Source organism: Neodiprion virginianus, chromosome 7, assembly GCF_021901495.1.
Source record: "Neodiprion virginianus isolate iyNeoVirg1 chromosome 7, iyNeoVirg1.1, whole genome shotgun sequence".
Lineage (NCBI taxonomy): Eukaryota > Metazoa > Arthropoda > Insecta > Hymenoptera > Diprionidae > Neodiprion > Neodiprion virginianus.
This window is the reverse complement of record NC_060883.1, coordinates 24,741,582-24,763,692: the sequence shown is the minus strand read 5'-3', so window position 1 is coordinate 24,763,692 and position 22,111 is coordinate 24,741,582. Positions and strand designations below refer to the sequence as shown.

At 42.3% G+C, this 22,111-nt stretch overlaps 3 protein-coding genes across 9 annotated transcripts; 2 read left to right on the top strand and 1 right to left on the bottom strand.

Annotated features, from left to right (window-relative positions):
- Nucleotides 1-5,405: 5,405 nt before the first annotated feature.
- Nucleotides 5,406-15,865, top strand: LOC124309216 (acyl-CoA synthetase short-chain family member 3, mitochondrial). 5 transcript variants are annotated; one of them, XM_046772629.1, is made up of 12 exons: nt 5,406-5,451; nt 11,929-12,094; nt 12,170-12,459; nt 12,565-12,661; nt 12,851-13,059; nt 13,164-13,392; nt 13,467-13,577; nt 13,649-13,848; nt 14,020-14,165; nt 14,275-14,497; nt 14,612-14,787; nt 14,874-15,865. In XM_046772629.1, the coding sequence occupies exons 1-12, from the start codon at nt 5,412-5,414 to the stop codon at nt 14,970-14,972; spliced, it is 1,986 nt and encodes a 661-aa protein (XP_046628585.1). In that variant the 5' UTR covers nt 5,406-5,411; the 3' UTR covers nt 14,973-15,865. The 5 variants fall into 5 exon arrangements, with proteins under 5 accessions (XP_046628585.1, XP_046628584.1, XP_046628586.1 ...); XM_046772628.1 differs by lacking the exon at nt 5,406-5,451 and adding an exon at nt 8,703-9,090; XM_046772630.1 differs by lacking the exon at nt 5,406-5,451 and adding an exon at nt 10,329-10,410.
- LOC124309214 (exosome complex exonuclease RRP44) lies at nt 15,202-22,100 on the bottom strand. The gene is made up of 14 exons (XM_046772622.1): nt 21,666-22,100; nt 21,397-21,567; nt 21,151-21,308; nt 20,867-21,072; nt 20,541-20,770; nt 20,171-20,446; nt 19,714-19,998; nt 17,282-17,519; nt 16,929-17,187; nt 16,603-16,846; nt 16,290-16,510; nt 15,904-16,072; nt 15,549-15,830; nt 15,202-15,443 (listed from the first exon to the last, which is right to left on the bottom strand). Exons 1-14 carry the CDS (start codon nt 21,717-21,719, stop codon nt 15,297-15,299), a joined length of 2,940 nt encoding a protein of 979 aa, XP_046628578.1. The 5' UTR covers nt 21,720-22,100; the 3' UTR covers nt 15,202-15,296.
- LOC124309217 (arp2/3 complex-activating protein rickA-like) lies at nt 17,514-19,719 on the top strand. 3 transcript variants are annotated; one of them, XM_046772635.1, is made up of 7 exons: nt 17,514-17,859; nt 17,925-18,101; nt 18,191-18,354; nt 18,464-18,582; nt 18,673-18,971; nt 19,029-19,335; nt 19,446-19,719. In XM_046772635.1, the coding sequence occupies exons 1-7, from the start codon at nt 17,801-17,803 to the stop codon at nt 19,578-19,580; spliced, it is 1,260 nt and encodes a 419-aa protein (XP_046628591.1). In that variant the 5' UTR covers nt 17,514-17,800; the 3' UTR covers nt 19,581-19,719. The 3 variants fall into 3 exon arrangements, with proteins under 3 accessions (XP_046628591.1, XP_046628590.1, XP_046628589.1); XM_046772634.1 differs by having other exon boundaries at nt 17,514-17,841; nt 18,464-18,971; XM_046772633.1 differs by having other exon boundaries at nt 18,464-18,971.
- Nucleotides 22,101-22,111: the final 11 nt, after the last annotated feature.

The window sequence follows — 22,111 nt, the reverse complement described above, 5'->3', positions numbered from 1 at the left end:
TCTTATCTTCATCTTCGTCCTTCCTTTACACACCCGTATGCTGTATAATTCCCGGATGCTTCGCTTCCCGCTCCTCGACCCTCGGGAAATATCGCCATTCTCATTTTAACCATCCACCGAATCTCCTCGCTTCTTCTCTCCTTCACTCTCGCTGCATCCGGCAACGCCGTATTTCCCTGTTCACTTTCAAGGAATCGTCTCGTTTTTAACTCCCGTTTCAGGGTCACTAGCGGAAAGTGGGTAGGTATTGGCGTGATTGGGATGAGATACGTGACACGCTTCGAGGTGCTTCGAGGAGCGAGGAAGGGCGGACATCGCGGCAAACCATATAATTGATTGGAATTTGTTGACGCGGTGATTATTGTTACACTAATATCGGGAACGTGATATCCCTCCAAGGATAAAAAATATTGTGACCGGCCATAATCACGATCAGGTCAGCACGTTTGATCGTTACTTTCCCGGGATCGTTGTAATCGTGACTGTAAGCGTCGGTTAATCAAGGAGCAAACCCATACATCGGGCGAACAATTTCTCCGTTTTTCCTTCTAATCTCTTCGCCGCCTCGCTCGCCGGCATCGAACCCTTGGAGAAGCCCTTTTCGAATCCACGTAATTAACAACCTCCCACGTCTGGCCTTTGACGCGGTATTTCTGCTCCCGCGACGGCAGCTCGTATGCAGTAATCACGAAAGTGCGTTGGTCGTACGCTGTGAGTGGAGATGAAATAAGCTGGGCTAGATTTGGTTGCAAATAAATCGGACCGGACGTCCCTTTTTCCCCGCATGCGGTGACACGCATGCCTCAGAATTTGAAATTCGAAGCTCGGGAACAATTCCGACGTAATGAGTAACGGGCCTTCATTCGAGGCGCCATCCCGTCTCCGAACTCTGCTGCAAAATCTGCGCTCACCTAATTAATGAACGCGAACTTGGGTGACCCTGTGTATACCTAAACATGCACGCGGATCGAGTCAGACACCCCCACCAACGAGGCCGGGTACGTGATGCTGCAAGCGTGAAGCTTTTACGAAAGGCGTCAACTTCAACCTGCGACGGATAAACTTGAATCCGAGGGGGTAACTTTGCCTCGACGTTGCTGGGTGTACGCGGGATCGGAGACGAACCGAGTGTCGTCGCCGATTATTGCCAATCATCGCCGCAACTTTTCTCCCCGCCTCATATATCGGGGACCCGACAATTTGTCAGACGGAGGTAATCGACGCGTCGTTCAACCGGTCAATTATCGTTACTACATGTAAGTTGCACGACTAATAACAATACGAGAAAATAAGTGATCGACGGAGAACGAAACGAACGCCGTTTCCAACGAATTTACGTGGAGAGAAAAGGTTGAACGTGAAATCTCGCATAAGGTTCGGATAAGAGCGAGAGAGAGAGAGAGAGAGAGAGAGAAAAAAAAAGACAAAAAAAATCGAACAACGGATAATAAAATCGGTGTATCAACAGGAGATAACGCGACGTTTAGATAATACAGAATTAAGCGGTAGCAGCACGAGCCTCGCAAACATGTCAAGAATCAATTAAAGCCGAGTACGTTGGTAAACAGTTGTAAACTTTACGCCATCCGCTATCGCGTATGTAGGTGTGGAGAGGCAGACATGCCGAGGTTGGTACCGGAAGGCACCTACGTAAAAATATTCCTCAGATAATGACAGTCGGAACTAAAGTTGGCGAAAGAAGGCGGAACCCGTTTCACATCCCTACCGAAAATGTTCGTGTGTGAAATCGCGTAATGCTTTCAAAGAATTCAGCGTGTATAAATTATTACAGGAGGTATTTTGTAAATTTCATAAAATATATAAGAAATCACGTAATTAATGACAAAAGCACGAATCATCGGATATACTAGATGAAAAATCGTGTAATCAACTATACATGTAGCGAACTGTGTGAACTCTGATCTAGCATGTCTGATGAGTCCTGCTTTTGTAATTTATTATGCGATTTCTTTATACGTTACATCAATTTTTACATGATAAATCATGTAATAAATTACACTCTGAATTCTTTCAATGCATTTTATGATCTAACACGCGAGCATTTTCAGTAGGTATACGTGTAAGCTGTCGTAAATTTATTCGTGAAGTCGATTTTCTCGCTCATTCCCGTATCACTTTTCGTCCCGCCCTGTAGTCCTTAGGTTTTATCCTCGACTTCCCCTCCTGACCCCGAAGAACTCGGCCTAGGAATTCAACAGGTTGAATCCCGATCAAAAGCGAAAGCTAGATGTGCCGGAATCACGCGTTACGTCCATCACCGACGACCACCTCCGAAAATTTAACTTGATCAAAGTCGATGAATTCATCATCCAGATTTTTCTTTTCACATCGAGCGGCAGATAATTTCTTTAACTTCTGTAAATTTTTATTCGTACTTTCAACTCCGGCACCGTTGAATAAAAGTGATTCTCACAGCTTCATAAGACCAATCAAACCGTTTCAAAATTTTGACAAATAATTATCCAGAGAATACAATTAACGATGACAAATAAATATTGAAATTCTTTCAGCGAATCGATGATCGAATTTCGAACGAGTCTCGGACAAAATTTAAAGGCGAAAACTGTTCTCGATCGGTTAAAAAAATAGTTGCGTCGTTCCGCAAAGGCACGCGAAGTTGGACACGCTACGACTACGTATATAAGACGTGTTGAGTGGAATCGCATTGGGTATGCATGAGACCCGTCAAAACCTTTCGAATGTCTAGAAACATCGCCGTAGCCCTAGAATAGTTGCTCGACATTCACGCGCAAAATAAAGTATATAAGCATGCAAATGCATCATCGACTTATACGCATGCCTATAAATTCCCCACGTTTGACTCGGTGAAAAATTTATCGCATACGCATTATTTACTAGTAGCGTATACCGAATCCGTATTACCGCTTTAATTTTCATTTCATTAGGCTGGAGAATGACTTTAAGGCAAATATACCGACCTTTGACCTCAGCTTCTAAGTCGCTGCAAAATATACAACGCACTACTAATCAAGCCATCGTGGCTATCAATACGTATCCATATTTTTCAGCAGCCCGTGGAAGCCGAAGAAGCAATTACACCGGCCAACGCGAATGTCAAATTTTCATCTCTTCCACGTAACTAATGAAAGAAAAAATGGTTTCATCAGATGAAGTTCCTTTTTATAACGACAAGAACGATGTTTCGGAATTTCAGAAAAATTACCTATCTCTCATTCATTGTAAGTAACAACCATACAAACTTCAGTTTCGCATTTGAATCACTTTTATTAAAAAATAATCATTAAACACAGGTCAATCGAATGTTTTTTTTTCTTTTTAGAGTTTATATTTGAACAGATAAATTTTGATTCTTTACATCGAATGTTAACCAGAATCTTCGTTCGGAACTCATAAGGTTTGCTCGTGTCTTTTTTACGTTGATAAATGAAGATTTTGATTTTTATTCGATGTATACGGAATTAAAATTCGTTTATTTAAATATAAACTCAAAGACGAATTCGTTTTTTTTTTCTTTGTCGATCCGTTATACACCGTTTCCGAATTTTTCTTCCGCTCACGTCGCATTGTCTCCGAGCTGTGAAATGCGTGGGTATTTTTTTGTAATAGAAGCAAAGCCGCAAGCGAGGTTATAATTTCAACTCTGGTTATCGGCAGTTGATTATCGCCATCGACGAGCGTCGGCTCGGCGTCGCGTCCCTCCGACGAAGAGATGATTACAGTTTTGTTGATTAACAACGCGTTCGGCGGTTCGGCCAATTGAATGTACGACTGATTTTACTCGATCTGTGTGGGAAAAAATCGGATCATGATTCAGGTCAATACGCATCCGGCATGCAAAACCCAGCTGTAACACCTAACGCCGTGCATATACTGCTTCGTTTATAAGACCGGGCCGTTATCGCGATGTTAAACATTGAATAAAAATCAACGCCTCCATTTGCTTTTCGAATACATTGGTATAAATTATCGACAAAATTGACGGCTTCGTTGACTTCGATTCTTGTTACACTATTTAACGGCCAATGTCATTCGCTTACAGTTGTATGTATTCATTCGAATCTTCCCTCTTACGTAAAACCCTATTAGTTTATTTTTATTTCTCATCATTAAAAAAAAATTTTTTTTTGTCTCATTTCCTTTTCATAGCCCTCCTCCGACTCTTGCCGCGTTGAAAAATTCATTACTCCGCACTGCACCGCGGATATGCCTACTTCCTACCTCATAACGGATCGAACAATTCCAGCTGCGGCCAGGCTCTGTTTTAATCTTTATCATTCATCCCTCGCTAGCTTGCGCGTCCGCGTCCACCTGTAACTACGTGCCTATTTCATTCTCGAGACTCTCAAACTCGTGGTTATGTACCTTAGGATGTTCCAAAGAGAATAAAAAAGATTTTCTTCAAACGCGAATCAAAGGTTTGTTGGAGTATCTCAAATAGAATGTCTCGGTTAAATATGAGCTCTTAAAATTGATATTTACAGGTGCCTATTTTATTTTTTCCATTTTTCACTTGAATAACACTTGAAAAAAAAAAACCGGAATTTCTTTGAATCTCTGCTTTTCGTAAGCAGCTTTACTTACAAACGATCCGAATACAGATTCTCACAGGAAATTTCACGCTCTATAAAAAAGTACCGAGATAGAATTTTCCAAACTCTAACCGATCATTACCTGCAGACATCGAATTATCTTGAATATATGATAAAATAAAATAAAATTTTTTTCTTTTTTTTTTTTCTTTTGAACATCCTAACCTACCTACGACCTGTCGAAATACCCACGAGTAATTGCACTTTTTTTTTCCTCTCCATCCCTTCTTTGCAACAACAATACCTAATTATTCTCAAGTTCTTTCTGTGCCAAGCTTCCATTTTGACCAACATTGTCATGGATAATAATAAATCCCATTCTACTTTATTCTATTCTTTCTCCCGATGCCCTACAATACACGAGGGTAGACTTTCGCCGGGTTTCACCGGTGGTCTTGACCCCGTAAAAATAAAGATTCGGAGAAGGTGCGACGAGGCAGCTGCATGGTAGAATCAACGAGTTGGGCCGCAGAGGGAGTGAGGGGAGTGAAAAAGTTTTTCCGATCAAGATGATTACGGGCACGCTGCTGTGACATCGGCACCGAGCTTACGGATAAAAATTGCTTGGGGGTAAAATAAAAAAAAAAAAGGCGGAGGAGTTTGCGGCCCGCTCCTTGAGGTCACTCCGCGAGTCGATGTTTCTCTCATCTCGCTCGTCCGCCCTCGTTCCTCTCGTTCCCGGTCTATTTGCTCCAGTCTTACAGCCATCAATGCGTGTGTTTGTTCTCCGCGTTCGTTGGCCGAGCAGCTTATCAAACGAACTCTTAAGCGTATCACAGGGTATTACCCGGCTGCCTGCAAGCTCGGTGTCTGCAGCTTATGCGGCGGATGGATGCCGGAGCAGCCGGGCGACTGGGAAGTAAGTATAAAACTTTTATTCCCCAATGAGGAAATTTCAATCTGTTTACACTTTTGTTTACCGCACGAGTCCGCCGAGGCGAGGCGAGGCTGGTGTCGTTGAACTTTAAAAATTACTTCCGAGGTACGTAAGGTGCACCACCCAAGTGTTGATGCGTCGGGGGGAAAACTCCACCCGCCGACCTCTGGCAACCGGACCAGCCTTGCCGATCTAATAGATATAAATGGGGGACACCGCCGGCTGGGCTGCCTCACCACGTACATATCTGGATGCCTGCTCTTTCCCACCTTCTTATCACGCTTGCTGCAGCAGATAATATATTTCACCGTGCGTCTGCTTCGCACTGCAATTTCAGCGTTCTCGGCAACACGTTGTACGGGTTACATGGACGACTAACGTAAGACGACGCTTGGGAACTTTGTATTTTCAACTTTTCTCGTGCCAACCGTGAGAGAGTCAGAATTATCAAGCATTCGGATAGGGAAAATCGCACTGTACGTGTAATTGATATGCGTCCCCACGCTAGTTGTATTCTACAGCTGTTACGTGGTGTAATTGTGCGAAGCGTATTTTAAAAAGTACTCGTGTCTTGATAAATGCTTGTGCGGTGCCGAACTTGGTCTAATAGATTGAACGTTCTTTTTACGTACGTTACAGGCACCCGGCAATCGTATACTTAGAAACGAAACAATGTAACGTGGTGTACAGCTGATTAGCCCCCGTTTGTCGTCCATCGTTATCAATACCATGTAACCACGTTACATTGCCACGATGTAACGGTAGCATTAAAGTTATGTCACGGGTGATAGCATCTCACGAATATTATTATACGTTGTCGCAAATACGATTGCTCCACAAACTCGAGTGAATTTACCCAAAGGTTCTCTGTATTCATTGGTCTCTTGTGCGTAGATTATACTTAATGAATTGGAGTCTTTTTTCTTAATCAAAAGATCAAGACAAAAAAAAAAAAAAATGATCCATTCGTGAATTTTGTTATTTGCCAAAAATTTGGTGGACGTATATTCAGTTGACATCTCGATATTTTTCATTTTGTAGATTTCTTTAACGGTAATATAAATATGGAAAAACACGATGAAAGATATTCTAAAATCGGTATACACGTACTCTAGAAGGGATGTATCGCAACCCCCTAAACGCTCGATAAAATTCTGAGTGACGCTTGTGGCGACTCGGTGTAGAACACCCCACAAACACGTTGCCGGTTATTTCGCTAACGAAACGATGCGACTGCAATGCCCTTATACATACCGGAACGCAACAAACTTGCATTATTTTTCAACGCATTCCTGCGATCCGTAACCTACGCTTAGCTGCTGATAATTTTGGAAAAGAAAGTATGAGAGATCGTCTGTCGGAAAATCGATTTTGGCGGTACATCCCGTGCATAAATTTGAGTTTCCATGCCAACGTACACATTCGCGTTACACGTCCGTACATATGTGCCTAGCGGTACGGATGCCGACGAAACAAATTGGTATGTATGTACAGTGCGGGTATGAGTAGTATAGATATATAGGTAATAGAGATATGTGTATAGGTATATAGGTATAGAGATACGTAAGTGCGAATAGTTGTGTACTCGGTTAAGCAGTGCGAGCAGTGACGGTCAAGACTTCGACCGTTGTACATTGCTGGAAACGAATAATAAACGGCATGTGATGTAACGGAACATGGACTGATTCCCCCACCTTCACAACACAAATAACCGGTACGCGTTTGAAAAAGTATTAAAATACGTGTTATCGTTCTGTTTCCATCGCTTTCACATCGGTGAGCCAAGTATTTTTCTTTACACGTGTGTACGTATACACGTACGTATTACCCGTAAATTTTTCGAACGCTCGGAAAATACGATGCGTAGTTCTTCCGTTGACGTACCAATGTCTCGCTCGACAAATATCGTAGCTCTTCTCCGGGACAGACGCGCATCTGTAACTTATACGTATATACAATGCCTTTCGCGCAAGGAGAAATGAAATGAACAGCTTATTGCGTTGGCGAAAAGGATTATTCCTGGTAATTAAGGACTGGCAAACATCGCAAGGATTTTATTCAACCTGCGACTCAAATTTTTCAAACGAATTTATATTCGTCGCAGATGCTTCCCGATTGCAACAGCTCCCGTAGTAGCGATGCCCGTTAAGCTAAAAATGATCGATGCATCGATTAATCGAGTCTGAAAAAATAATCGAACACGACTCGATTGAATCGGTAAAAATTAATCGATTAATCGGTTATTTTGTGTTTTTTTTTTTAAACAGTGTACATGAAACCACAATTTCGTAAATTTCAGTGTGTGTAAGTCTTCGTAACGGAAAAGTTGTTTGATAATTTATACTTGATTATATTTAAATTATTTTGTTACGGAAAATAAAAATCAGCTGATATTTTACTCACTATATCTCTCATTTTGTTACTTTCTTATTTGTAGAACATCTATTGTCATCTGTGTCTTTTTGATATATATAAATGTATACGTATGTACATTTCTCATGCATTAGCGATTTTAGTACACCATAAGTATATTCTTTGAAAAAAAAAAACGTTAACAAAGATTGACACTCGTAAATATTCAATATCGTTGCGTTCCGTTTCATGGTTTTAACCAATAAAATGAAAAATGTCGCAAAATCTTCATGCGAAGTTTGTCAGTTGGAAATCAATACTTTTTTCGTAATGTTATTACGAGATGGTCAAATATTGAGTATTTATCGATTTTATGCATTCTTAAGCTACCCCGATTCCTTCGAAAATACGCCAAGAGAAACCCTGAATTGTAAAGAGAACCTCAAATAATGATTTTTCGCATCACATCGTTGTGCGTTACATCGACAACCTGGCATATTCGGTCGGTTTAACTCTGCGACGAGTCATGTTATTCGTAAGACAATTCCGTACCGCATTCTCACCAACAATAAGAAAATCTCGATTTCCCTGCATTTCTAAAAGGTAATTGTTGTTGAATCGTCGCCACCCGGTGCAAGTAATTTCGTGGTGGGTTTCGTTGGCGACGTCAGCGTAGGTACGTAACTGGTACAGAAGACCAATTCTTCGGAGCTGCGCTAAGTAAGCGATCGACTAATTTGAATTAAGTCGCTGACCATTGGACTCTCGAGGTGAAATGTCACCCAGGAAATGGACGTCACGTGACGTTTTCCTTGTCCACGTGTCCTCGCGTCTCCACCTGGTGCTCTGAGCAAAGGTTTGTTTAAAAAGTGTCAGTTGGAAGCCGGTCAGCGGAGCTGCAGTACTCGACTCTGGCGACTTGATCCTTGCGAAAATTTTGTTCGTAAAAAAACGAGGATCCGAAGATATTATTTTCAAAATTGTGATGTACTTATTGAGCGGAGGCATCGTTGGCAAGAAATCGACAGATTCATTTTCATACAAGTTTGAAAGGTAGTAGAAGAAAGGAGTGTTGATAGGATTCGGATTCATTGGCGAAGTCGTGATCGTCCACCGTTGTGGATCTACAACGTCTTGACGAAACGGTAACGACGACGAAGATGATGCTGGGAGAAGTGAACGGTGAATTTGTTCATCCCCGGGTAGAGGAGGCCGCGAAAACACCGTTTCAATCGCACGTCAAGGCTCACAGGGTGGTAAACGGAGACAGTGAGTTTTTGCTGGTGCGGGGAGGAGCCCGGCGGTTCGTTGAAAGTTGCACAAGTGGAATTTCATTCGAATCATGATCATTCCTACGCGGGTCGATACGCTTTTCTTTTTTTCTTTTTTTTTTCTCGCCGATTCAGTATTCCGATCGTCGATGCATCTCGCGGATCTTTCGATTCGGTTCGACCTTTCGAGGCATACCTTTTTCGTTGAAGTCAAATTCCTTGAAACTGGGTACACGGGGCTTCTCAAGGTGGCTGATTTAAAAAATGGGGTGAGATCTGAGAAATTTTCTATATTCAAAATGGTGGATCCAATATAAGCGAATATGGTCAATTTTTATATTTTCAGTCCGGCGTATTGGTTCCGCCATCTTGAATTTTTAAATTCTATCATCGGATTCGTTTTCAGCGACCTCAAAAACCCAAGATTATCGAGTTTCACTTTACTAGTACCTACAACCTTTCCGCAAATATCTTTATTCTGTAAAAACAGGCATTGCATTCAACACTTTGTTTATTTATAGCGTTCACTATATTCGCAGAATCATCATAATCCCTGTTAAAACATCAACATTGACATCTTAGATATCCAATTATGCAAAAAAAAAAAATAAAAAAAAATACAACTACATCTCAAAAATTGAATACAAATATTGAATAACCGATTTAACAAAGATATCTTCTACATGAGACGCTGTGCTGCAAAGGGTTAACGCACATTTTTTCTTCACCGTCTTTTTATTTCTATTTTTTCCTTTTTTCCCGTTGTGTTTTGTTTTTCATTTCGCCTCCGCTTCGTGGTATGTTTACCAATCCCGGCGTTGATCTTATACGCCTCGAGTTATATTCGTTCGACCAAAAATCTAATCAAACTTTTAAATTTAGTGAAATTTTTGAAACGAGTCGAACGCTTTACAACCACGAATGTAGAATGTTGCGCGTGCAGGTTACGCCCCCCCCCCCCCCCCCCCATGGCTCGCCGCCGTGTTTTTGTTGAATCGCATTTCTAGAATAATTCTACAACGAGGAAATCGAACCGCTGATTGTGAATTGTTGACGCAACAACGGTCCTCGCTCGCGGTATATTCATCGCCCATTGTTCGATAACATTAAACCAAATCGCATTATAATACCTTACGCACATGGCGCTACCCTTGAACCCACCAACACATGCCCCTCTACTATCTTTATACCATCGCCGATGACGAGTATTCCATTTTATCGAGTCGTAAGACGTCGGCTTAGCCTTTCTACGATACAGCTACACTGTTAAAAACGTCTGTTGTAAATTTACTAAAAATGTACAGGAAGCATTATTCAGGTTCGGTATTGTGTATTTACTATACATGCATTAGGTAATTTTACTGCTGATAATTGCGCGATTAGTAATTAATAGCACTGTTTAATTGAATTACCAAAGATCAGTGCGATAAATATCGTGATTGGATATCATTAGTAGTATACCAGTATAGTATTATAACTTTATGGTAAATGTATACCAAAACTACAAAGTGCAAAGTCGATAAAAACCGCTTCGATACTTAATTTTATTGACTTTTTTGTGAGCACCAACGTCATTTCAACAACTTCTCAGTAGTTGTACTTGGTCAAAATACATCTTGGATCGAATAGCAGAATTACCTTATAATTTGTTCCTATCCAGGTTCGAACTCTGTTCGCTCACAATGTACAGATTACTAGTCATACGCCCCACGTGGTGATGACTTCATTTGATTCATAATACAATGGACGGTCTGCACGGGCATGACAAATAATACGCTCAATAATGGTTTACGACTGAGATATTTTCAAAATTCCTACTGACAATACAATTTTGAATGAATTCACGAACCCAATAACTAGCCAAATTCAGTCGGTTTGCACAACGTGTGAATCAAGTTACGGTTTATTTGTCACAAATTTCGAATTTCATTAATAATTCCAAAATTTACATGGTAATTTTTTGGGCATTGCTTGCCTCTGATACTGACAGGGATTTCGTATAAAATTTATACCTGCACAAGTTGAGTAAATCCAGCAGAAAATTTTGTAATTTCTAAATCTGGTTAAAAAACTTTTCAAGTACAGTGCGTTCGATATTTAGGAATTCAATTTTAAGAAGCTCGAAATCAGACTAATTGTAGAGCAAAATGAATAAAGATGCACATCGATTGCATTTGCCGCAATATATTTTTAATTTTAACAGTTCTAATCGAATTTTTTTGTACATGTGTCTGGTAATTTCAGCACCATGTTTAGTAGATTCGAAATGCCGTACAGTAAAAGTACAGTAAATATACAAATATAACAAATTTACCACAGCAATTTAATAAATTCAAAATACGTTTTTCTGTTTTTCTAAGCAGGAACAAAAATTAAGAAAACTGATTGCATATTCAATGAGAATGTTGAGTAATTTGATTTCAAATACCAAATTTTTACTCTTACTAGAATTTTGTGCAGTAAATGTGTAGCAAATTTACGAACATTTTTAACAGTGTACCATGCCTATGGTACCGAGGGGTTAATCACTCGTCCGTTTGATGTACGCCTAATTTCAAAGGGTTTTCAAAGCTTTTAAAAGATTTCAGAGATTAAGAAAGATTTACAAGAGACTTCATGGGATTTCAAAGGGGTTTTTCAAAAGAAGATATCGGGATTTCAAAAGATTTCAACAAATTTCAAAAGATTCCAAGAGATTTCACAAGATTTCCGAAAGAGTGTACACCAGATTTCACAGGTGATTAACCCCTTGTATGGTACGATCGACGATCGTCCGGTTCGCCCCTCTGCCAGGCCATTGTTAACATAGTAAAAAGGTGAAATTTCAACTTTGCAGGTCATATCGTAAACGAGAACCCTTACTCGTACCCGGTGTACGAAGACGTAATCAGACGATCGATTGACCAGCCCGAGGAATTCTGGTCAGAAATAGCCCAATACGTTGAATGGAGCAAGCCGTGGGAGAAGGTCCTCGACGACTCGAATTCACCCCACACCAAGTGGTGAGCCGATTAGCTGCGCCCTCCCGCGTAATCCTCCCCTTTCGTTTCACATTCGTTAAACACCCACGCCCGCAGGTACGTCGGCGGCGAGATAAACGCCTGCCACAACGCCGTCGACCGGCACGTCGCTGCTGGTCGCGGGGACAAAGTCGCCCTGATACACGACAGTCCGCAGACCTCGACCGTCCGCAGTGTCACCTACAGCGAACTCCTCGACAAGGTCTCTCTGCTCGCCGGGGTCCTCGCCGATCTCGGTGTCCGCAGGGGCGACAGGGTCGTCATTTACATGCCTCTCATACCCGAGACCGTCATGGCCATCTTGGCCACCGCCAGGCTCGGCGCTATACACTCCGTTGTCTTCGGTGGTAAGCTGACAGACTCTTACGATTAGTTTTGCAATGCCGAATGCGAGTCTGTTGCCACTGTTGTCAGACAACTGAGCAACAATTTTCTGGAATGAATAATTGCAGGATTCGCTGCGAGGGAACTGGCAACCAGAATCGATCACGCGGAACCAAAAGTGATAATATCTGCGAGCTGTGGGTTGGAACCGAACAAACTTATAAAGTAGGTGCTTCTTTACGGCAAAACTTGAGTCGCTGATATCGTGCAGTGTTCGAACATGGTGTCCGGTGGTCTTGGAAGTGTCCTTGAATTTATCACGGATTTTTTACTGGACACCATGTTGAATTGTGTACGGATACAGGTTGCACATATTTCTGTTTTGATATGCACACGTGGCGAATTGGATAACAGATACACCGGCATACTGAGCGAAGCCATGGACCTGGTTACCGTGGAGAAACCCAAGAGTATCATTTACCAGAGACGTAACGTTTGGGAGTCCCCCTTGTCCCGCGAGGATATAGACTGGGATTTGGCGCTAAAAAACAGTAAACCTCATCCGTGCGTTCCCGTCGAAGCCAACGAGACACTCTACGTATTGTATACCTCCGGAACCACGGGTAAGGAAAACTACTAACAATGCTAGAAAGCACGGCGCGTGCCGATTTCGGTAACGCATTCGTAACAAAGCAGTTAAGTTAAGTCCGTCAATTTTTACGCGTAGACAAACCGAAGGGAATTCAAAGACCCATAGGTGGTCACATTGCGTCACTTGTTTGGACCATGAAAGCCATTTATGGAACTGACGAGAATTCGGTGTGGTGGGCAGCCTCGGACATGGGCTGGGTCGTTGGCCATTCTTACATATGTTACGGTCCTCTTTTGGCCGGCATAACCAGCGTCATGTACGAAGGAAAGCCGGACAGGACACCGGACGCCAGCCAATACTTCAGGTTCGCAATGAATTTAAAACCAAACGCAGTATTGATAATTCTATGACCCACGATGAAACAATGCGTCATTTCAGAATAATCGAGGAGCACCGGGTCAATGCCTTGTTCACCGTGCCAACCGCCTTTCGGGTCTTGAGGAGAGTTGATCCCGACGCATCCCTGGGAAAGAAATATTCTACCAAATCGTAAGTGTCGGCATGTCTCTCTTCGTACCTCTTTGATTTTATTAAATTTCAATTTCAACCGACCGTTTCAGGCTCAAGACAATATTTATAGCGGGTGAGCATTGCGACCTCGAGACGAAAACGTGGGCGGAAAACGTCTTCAAAGTTCCTATATTTAATCACTGGTGGCAAACTGAGACCGGGCACGCGATTACCGCCCCCTGTCTAGGCTTAGGTCACAATCGAGATCTGCCTCCGTATACGGCAGGGATGCCGTTTGCTGGTTACAATGGTACATTGATTTTTAATGATTTTTAAATGATTTTGGTCACAATGGTGCATTGATTTTTAATGGTCTGTAAATGACATTGGTTACAATGGTACATTGATTTTTACTGATTTTTAAATGATTTTGGTCCCTCGGTTATATTGTATGCTTAATTATATTAATTCTTGATCCCAGTTAAAGTTTTGCGGGAAGACGGAAGCCTCGCCGCTCCAAACGAGCTTGGAAGAATTGTGATCAAGTTGCCTTTGCCACCTGGTACGATGTCGAATTTATATTTGGCCCCGGAACGGTTCAGGCAAACTTATTTCTCAAAGTATCCGGTGAGTCGAGAGGTTTTCTCGTCGTTAACAATAAGCTGAAAATATTCTTCTTGTACCCTTCTCACTTAATTGTTACTTTCGTAACTTTATATGTTTGACAAATCGTCAGGGGTTTTACGACACGATGGATGCCGGGTATATCGATGAGTTTGGATTCGTTTACGTAACGGCGCGTGACGATGACGTTATAAACGTGGCAGGGCATAGATTGTCCACCTTTGCCTTGGAGGACGTTGTTCTTGGGCATCCGGACGTCGTTGATGCGGCCGTCGTCGGGGTTCCAGAGTCCACCAAAGGCGAGATACCTCTGTGCTTGTACGTTCTAAGAGGAGGTAAGTATTCGTAGTAACGGAACACCTGATAGCATACTGTCCAACAATTATCGTGGAATTGTGCAGGCGTTTAAACTTTTAAAACTTTTTACTTTTATTTCTCTTCGCACGAAGACGATGTGAAGAACGAGGAAAAAGTTAACCTGGAACTAATAGCACGAGTTCGCAAACTTATCGGACCGATCGCTGCCTTCAAACTTGCTGCATCCGTCGAAGCACTGCCGAAGACGAGATCAGGGAAAACTTGCCGAAAATCTATAGCTGATTTGGCGAGGTCGATGCGGATCCAGGTACAAAAAATCATTTACACTGCAAAATGCCCGTATCGATTATATTTATTTATTTTTTTTCATTTTTTTTTTCACCCCTAATACAGATTCCAAGCACGATCGAGGACCCGACGGCCTATACAGGAATCATAATGGCACTTCAAAAACTTGGATACGCAAAAAACGCACCCGATCCAGAGTTATAGAGGCGTGAAATACAGAGTGTATCTCGTTAATCAAGTAAATCAAAATCACTTACTTACCTCGTGATGAAACATGTTGACGATTGTAGATCAATCGAATCAAATTTAAGAAAAATAAAATCATACAAAGAAAAGGAGTAAAAAAGAATTAAAACTCTATCGGTACAGGATAAATTAGATGTGTTGACTGGTGTTTTGATAAATTTTTATCCGAAGACAAAACTACTGAACGTTTGTCTTGAAACCTTTTTCTTTCCATATATTTTCATTCAATATTACACAGTCTTCAATATCGTTCATCATGTAAGAATCGAAGATTTTCTCATCTCACTTTTTCTGCTTCTTTCTCCTACCCCTTTTTCCGCCCGAAATTTCCGAGCCCGTCGGTTTTTCTTCCGTCTTACGTTTGGGCACGATATTCGATTTCGGAACCATTTCCGGATCGGATTTCGTCGGAATACTGAATCCGGGGATCTGCAAACAAGTTCAGTAACATCAAAGTATGAACTATAAAGTGCGGAAATGAACACGTGTCTGGATATATAAACATAGTAACAAGCTGACTAGGAAATCTCTTACAACTGGCTTCACAAGCTTGAACACAAGCTTCTCGTGCTGAACGTTTGACCGGTCAAGACTCAGCTGGACCACGACTGGATCGAAGGAATGGAAAACAATGTGTTCGAATTTCTGGCTCTGGTCTTCCTCGTCATAAATGAAATTTACAGGTGAAACTTCGCCTTTTTTACTAAGATATAAAGTTCCCTCCAGTCCGTATTTCGGTATGAGAATCTGAAGGGCGTTTTTCCTTACAAATAACACGTAACCCTCCTCGTTCTGTACTTTCTCTCTGAAAAACAACTAATCCAACAAAGAAGAAAAATTATTCAATCAAATCACATTATTTGTACAATTATTTCGCCAATTGACTCACGTGCGTATTCAGGGCGACTGAGGCTCTGCCGGCGTACTGGGCCATTCTGTTTCTGTAGTTCAAGTTGTAACACAGCTCGTGGTTCTTCTTCTTGTCAAGTAAGTTGGGATAGGTCGCGTCGGCACCTATGCAGACGGCGAGGAGACGGTGAACCATGATATCTGCGTACCTGGAGTGCCGAAAATCGAGATATTCGGATATTACGGGTGAACGATTGATTCAAATGCCATGTTTCGGAGGCGAGGAGATTTCCAAGCTATTGGAATTTGTTCAACTGACCATGAGCAGCGGTATATTGATTCGAAAAAAGTCAACGCCCCGGTACAAACAGAATACAATAAATAAAATGCGGGGTTTCGCTTCACCGGATTTTTATTTGCATTCACCTTCTTATTGGCGATGTGAAATGCGTGTAAATCGGACACGCAAGACCATAATGAAAGTATTCTTCAGGCTGCAACATTCCGCTGGTGAAATAAACAGCCTGCATCATGCACCGAGTCGCCAGTATCCTGAGCATCGTATTGAAATACGGGTTATCCTCGGTGTGAGCCTCGTTCAAAGAAGTTGCGAGCTCCTTGCCGGACGCAGTATTTATGACGAAGCCCTAAAAAATTCAGTAAAATGGATCGGAAAATCAAAAATTAAAAACGGCAAGATAACCCCGATTTTTTTTTTCTTTTTTTTTCCACAACGAACCCGGTTCCTTCCAGCCTTCACGAGTGGATCAAAGTTTGCCTGAGGCGGCTCCGGATGTCGTCTGAGCATTGAGCACTCCGGAAAATCTTGAACAATTTTTTTTGCCACAGAAGTATTGGCAAGCAACATAAATTCTTCGACCATCGAGTTAGTCTCCCTAAGCTTCTTCGCCTGAACGTCTATGGGGTCGTGGGTCTCGCTGTCTACCTCAAACCGGATTTCCGGTGAGGCCAAAACCAACGCTCTGCAATGATAATTTCCGTATTATTTGGATATCAATGATTTTATGAAATAAAATAATTATGCGAGTTATGAGTAAAATTTACCCGTTCTCAAAACGTTTCGCCTTCAATTTTTTAGCCAAACTATTCAGGCCCCTCAGCGACTTGGCAATGGAATCTTGCTGCGTTTCGTCGTCAATCTTGAGCTGAGCCTCCTCGTAAGTCATGGCTTGTCGAGATCGGATAATACTCTTGTGAAATTTCGTGTCTATTATATTAGCCTTTTCGTCCATTTCCCATACGCACGAAAACGCGAATCTCTCCTCGTTACCACGAAGAGAGCAAAGATTCGAGCTGAGTAGTTCTGCGGGAGATAAGAGGGAGGTAATAAAATCAATAACGGCAGAGAATTAACGAACAAAGGAAGCGTGTTGCAAACGATTGCGCAATCCCCTTACCCGGAACCATGTCGATCCTCTTGTCGACGAGGTAGACGGTGGTGCCACGTGACGCGGCTTCCTTGTCCAGCGCGGTTCCAGGACGAATGAAGTGAGAAACGTCCGCGATGTGGACCCCGACCTCAAGGTTCCCATTTTCCAATTCCCGACAATGCAGGGCATCGTCGATGTCCGTACAACCCGGTGGGTCGACCGAGCAAACGTCTATGTGCCGCAGATCGACGCGTTGGGTAACGTCCTGAGGGACAAAAATCGGAGAACGAGGCGTCAGTCGAGTTGCTAATTGTCAGTAGGCTTTGGACCAACATTTGACACGCTTCCCGCTCTCTTGTTTTGCCAGTAATGGCAAAATTCTTACTCACGCCAAAGTATTGAACTAAAAATTATCATTCCTAGCTCAGTAATTCAGGCAATAGACGACGGCCGCACAGTTTCACAGCATACAAAATGGACTGTTAATTCAAGATTGGGAACGCCGTTACATTTCGCGAGATATGGAGCAACTCTATAACGATCCCAATGAAAAACACGCATTCTCAATATTTCTGGAAGTTTATAAGGTCAATCCCGGTTCCTAGGTAAAAATAAATGCACCTGTCGCTAAATAGACCCGAATCGTAATAAGCGTGGGATTGGATTCCAGAAATAAAATGAATGTCACTATGGACGATCAATCGAATGGCGAAAGTCGGTCCAGCCTCGACGTGGACCGCAATGTTTCACTGACAGACGTCTTTCCCTTCTGCGATCAATTGGACAAATTTATCAAGTACATTTTGAGCGTCAGAGATCTGAATTTTCTTACTTACGAATACCCCAAGTGAGCGTTAATTATATATCATCGTCGCATATTTTTATTTTTATTCTCATACGAGCCGTTCTTTATTCAGCTCTTATACATCGTTTCAGCATTCTAAGAAATCGGTTGGAGAGCAGCGTGAGCGAGCTGCAAAGCATACTTGCGGAAGTTAAAGAGGCTGTGGCTAACGTGGAAAAGCTAAAGGCGCAAAGAAAATCGGTTAGGAAAGAAAAAATCACAGTGAAGAAGATCTTGAAAAGATTGCGGGATGACGGTTAGTTGATGTATAACCGAGAGAAAGTAAAAACTCCGTTATGCTCCAATCGGTTGATATATTGATGCGACATAATCAAAGACTTTTGAAATAATTGAATCTGGTACAGAGATACGGGAAATGGAATGTACTATAGCGCTGTACGATAAGCCGATGTTTTCGCGTTGGGAAAGTGTGAAGAATAACCAGAAACCAGAAATATTGGAGGGAATACTGACGGACGTAAAAGTAAACGAAAGAAATTTCCGCCACCTCTATAATGAGCATGTGAATCGGGGGGGACATGAGGGTCTAAAAAAACGTTCCCTTTGTCACCAGAATAAACAGCACGCGTTGGAGAACCTGAGCGTCCTGGTAACGCGAAAACTTAACCAGACGCAAGCTTTTCACCCCCTGAGTGGTGTTAACGAGGCTGATAAACGTCCAAAAGAGAAGACAATTATTCCACTTCCATTTCCCTCCTTCTGCGCGCCGCCTCCACCCCCATCGAGGCCTCCACCTCCGCCTCCGCCGCTGCCACCACCGCTTTCCGCACCGGGTCCTGTGGCACCATTCGTGGCGCCACACCTGCCGAAGAGATCGCACGCGCAACGTTTGTCGATCCAAAGACGTCGCCGGTAAGAATCCAGACAATTTCCGCCACGAGGTTGATGGTAAGATTTGAAATTCAATAGACTCGAGAGGCGGGATGAGAATCTGGAGAGAAGATGCGTCGTTGCCGGGAACGTCGAGGACCTGTCCTTGGTACCCCTGACCATCGGCGAACTACCGAGGTGCACCTTGGCTTCTAATTTATACCCGGCGACTCTGTTGGGAGCCGCGAGCAGTTCGAATCACGACATTTTATCTCCAATTAGCGGGCCGAGCACTGCCGCCAGAAACGAAGTACACGAAGTTACTCTGCTGAATAATAACGTGGACAACAACGGAGCTGGCGGGCTGAGCTTCGAGTTCCATAACGAAATGCGAACGGTTTTGCAAGTTCGTTTATTACGAATTAGATTTTGGAATTATTCCTCCGTCACGTGAACTGGAATTTAAGGGGCTCCGGTAAACCCTGGAATCCGCCGACGTTTCATTTCTGTTCGCAGGCTCTTTTTGGAGAACTTCGATCAGCCGCAACCCTTCCTACTTCCGATAGTACCTTAGGCAACGCTGAGGATGCCGAGAACGCGTCGGACGACATGCGAGAAATTGAATTATACATCCTGAGAAAAAATCAATGACAAGCGGTGTTTCCGTGAATTCTTGGAACTTGGGGAAAATGGAATGAGAGTAGAGAAAATAAATGGAAGAAGATATAATGGAGAAAGGTCACGCTTGCCTGTCGTTTAAATAAAATAAAAAATCAGTACTCACCGCCTCGGTTATCAGCCAGGGTAATTTTGGAAGAAAACTGAGAACCGCGTCTGAGAATCTGTTGTGAGGAATGTCGTGCTCAAGGAGGAGGACTTCGTTCTCTGTTTCTTTGTCGCCAATGTTACCAAGTGCTCTGACAAAGTGGCCCAAAGGGTATCTAGAGTTGCGGGGCCAAGAGTCTATCGCGACTATAATCCGCTGCTTGCTCAGATTCTCAGATTGACGAGTTTCGATCCTTACTCGCGGTATTTTTCGCTCTGCCGGAACGAACATGTGCCTCACGTTCTGCAAAAATCAAACATTGGAATATTTTTACTCTGGTACGGAAAAAATATTAAAATTTGAATGCCGGACTCAGCATTGATAATTTGTGCAAGATGTAGCAGATTTATACTGTATTTACACATATGTGGCAAGATAAAATCAATTGCAATCATTTAACTAGCAGCAAACTCACCCCTTTCACAAGACTGGGCTGCAGAATACCGCAGTATTGTCGCCATTTCCGTCTAATTATGCCTACCACAACCCCGGTAGGCGTTCTCTGAATGTTTTTCGGAACTTTTATAGCCTTCAACTCGGTTTCATCTTCCAGCAAATCACTAGGATCTTCTTCTTCGTCTTGAATAACTAAATCCGAGGGTACACTCCACTGATCTTCGGGCAGTAGCTCGATAGCGACGATATCCCCGTCGACTGCTCTGTTCAGTGCGAGTTTTCCTTGCAACAATATCTGTGATCAAAGAAGAAGGCCATTGCTTGAAATTTAGAAGATACCACTTGTAAACAGACAAATCACAGTCCAAGTACTTTAAAACAAAGCTCACAAATTTTTCGTATCCTTCGACATTCACACTTCCTTCCAAAAAATTCTCCCTTGAAGCAAGGAACGTTCCTTGTAGCAATTTCCTGCTCTTTATACCGTCGTGAATTTGAGCAGGCGTCAAGTGTGGTGGAAACAGCGGTGTCTTGCTTTCTCCTTCGAGAACATAATTCCGCTTACACAGCTTGTCTTGTAAGAACCCAGCGTCAATTAACGATGCAACATAATCTTGCACTGAAAGAATAATTTCCAGTTTTTATTCGTTGGGAATTCTAATGACCTTATTATACTTAATTCTAACGATGACTTCAATAGTGCAAGTATACTTACTCGACGCAGCGTTGATGCCTTCACCGATCGCTTTATCTCGATTCGCGGCATCGTCTGTAAGCAAAACAACGTCAACCTTTTGCTTCTCTTTACGAGCACCTTTGCTCGCATTCACGTGATCCTGGTACCAAGCTGCAGCGACTCTGATAGCTCTATCATTGCGATCATTTACGTTCTCACGTGGTTCTCGTTCAATATAGGTATCCCTGAAATATTTGGGAGAAAAAGTGAAACAACTTTGCTGTGGCATATTTTTTTTTTGTTAGAGAGTCGAAGATTCTCACTTATGATGCTCATTAACGAAGACGTAAAACTTTCGCTTAGGATCGCCAATAATGTCTCTCAGTTTTTTGTACACATTGGAACTTCTGTGCCGTACCTCTTCAAGCACAGTTTGCAAAATTATGACGTTGCACAGAGCATCTTCTTCGAGAACATCAATCTAAAAAAATAAAAAAACCCACTGAGATTTTGCTACTTGTTCAATTGCTTGAAAGTTCTTTAAAGACCAATACTCAAAGCTCGATTACCTGGTCGAGAACTACGTTGGTATCCAGAACAAGATAGTGTCCCTGAGGGTATAACGAACTTCTCGACTCAGGGTCTTCATCAAGGACTAAATCCTTGCTTTTGTGTTTACATATTGAACACAGATTTGACCCACACCATATATCATCCCTGAGGTAATGCTCTCTGACAATCTGTGTAAAAAGTGCAATTAGATAACATAACCACAAGAATTCGTAATCACAATATTGTGTGATGACACCGCCTATCGTTTACTACGGATTAAACAAACCTTGAGAATATTTCCCCTCTTTGTTTTTCTGAAAAATGTTTTCGTAGTCAACATTTTGAAAATAAGTTAAAACTCTTGCTTCGCTTAACGTGAGCGTCAGCCGACGACTCATATGTCACATAACCTCTCTGACCACAACGAAGACGGAATAAGCACGACGCGGGTATAGCTCTCCGTATATTCACAATTATCTTTTCGGATAAATTTAAACCCAGATAAAAATGCGTGAGGAAGAAAATTGAAAATGAATACGAAATTTTCAAGTTTCTCGCTTATCATTGACGCCATAAGAGATTTATTATCATTTTATTGTGTAGCGTAAGCTGTAAGGTGGTCAGAATAAATGATTCAGCACACAGAGTGGTTTTCATTCATCTTTTACGTTCATTGAGATTTATTTTCTGATCGACGAAGCTCACTCAGCTGCTTTGTTTTGATCAGGTGAC

Coding starts and splice junctions, on each gene's coding strand:
- LOC124309216 (XM_046772627.1), top strand. CDS start 11,709: ATGGGATTTCAAAGGGGTTTTTCAAAAGAAGATATCGGGATTTCAAAA. Junction 13,393..13,466: donor GACGCCAGCCAATACTTCAG/GTTCGCAATGAA, acceptor GCGTCATTTCAG/AATAATCGAGGAGCACCGGG. Junction 14,788..14,873: donor CGAGGTCGATGCGGATCCAG/GTACAAAAAATC, acceptor CCCCTAATACAG/ATTCCAAGCACGATCGAGGA.
- LOC124309214 (XM_046772622.1), bottom strand. CDS start 21,719: ATGTTGACTACGAAAACATTTTTCAGAAAAACAAAGAGGGGAAATATT. Junction 17,520..19,713: donor CCTGGCTGATAACCGAGGCG/GTGAGTACTGAT, acceptor TTTGTCCCTCAG/GACGTTACCCAACGCGTCGA. Junction 16,073..16,289: donor TTCACATCGCCAATAAGAAG/GTGAATGCAAAT, acceptor TCGGCACTCCAG/GTACGCAGATATCATGGTTC.
- LOC124309217 (XM_046772633.1), top strand. CDS start 17,801: ATGAAAAACACGCATTCTCAATATTTCTGGAAGTTTATAAGGTCAATC. Junction 18,355..18,463: donor GAAAAGATTGCGGGATGACG/GTTAGTTGATGT, acceptor AATCTGGTACAG/AGATACGGGAAATGGAATGT. Junction 19,336..19,445: donor AAATGCGAACGGTTTTGCAA/GTTCGTTTATTA, acceptor TTCTGTTCGCAG/GCTCTTTTTGGAGAACTTCG.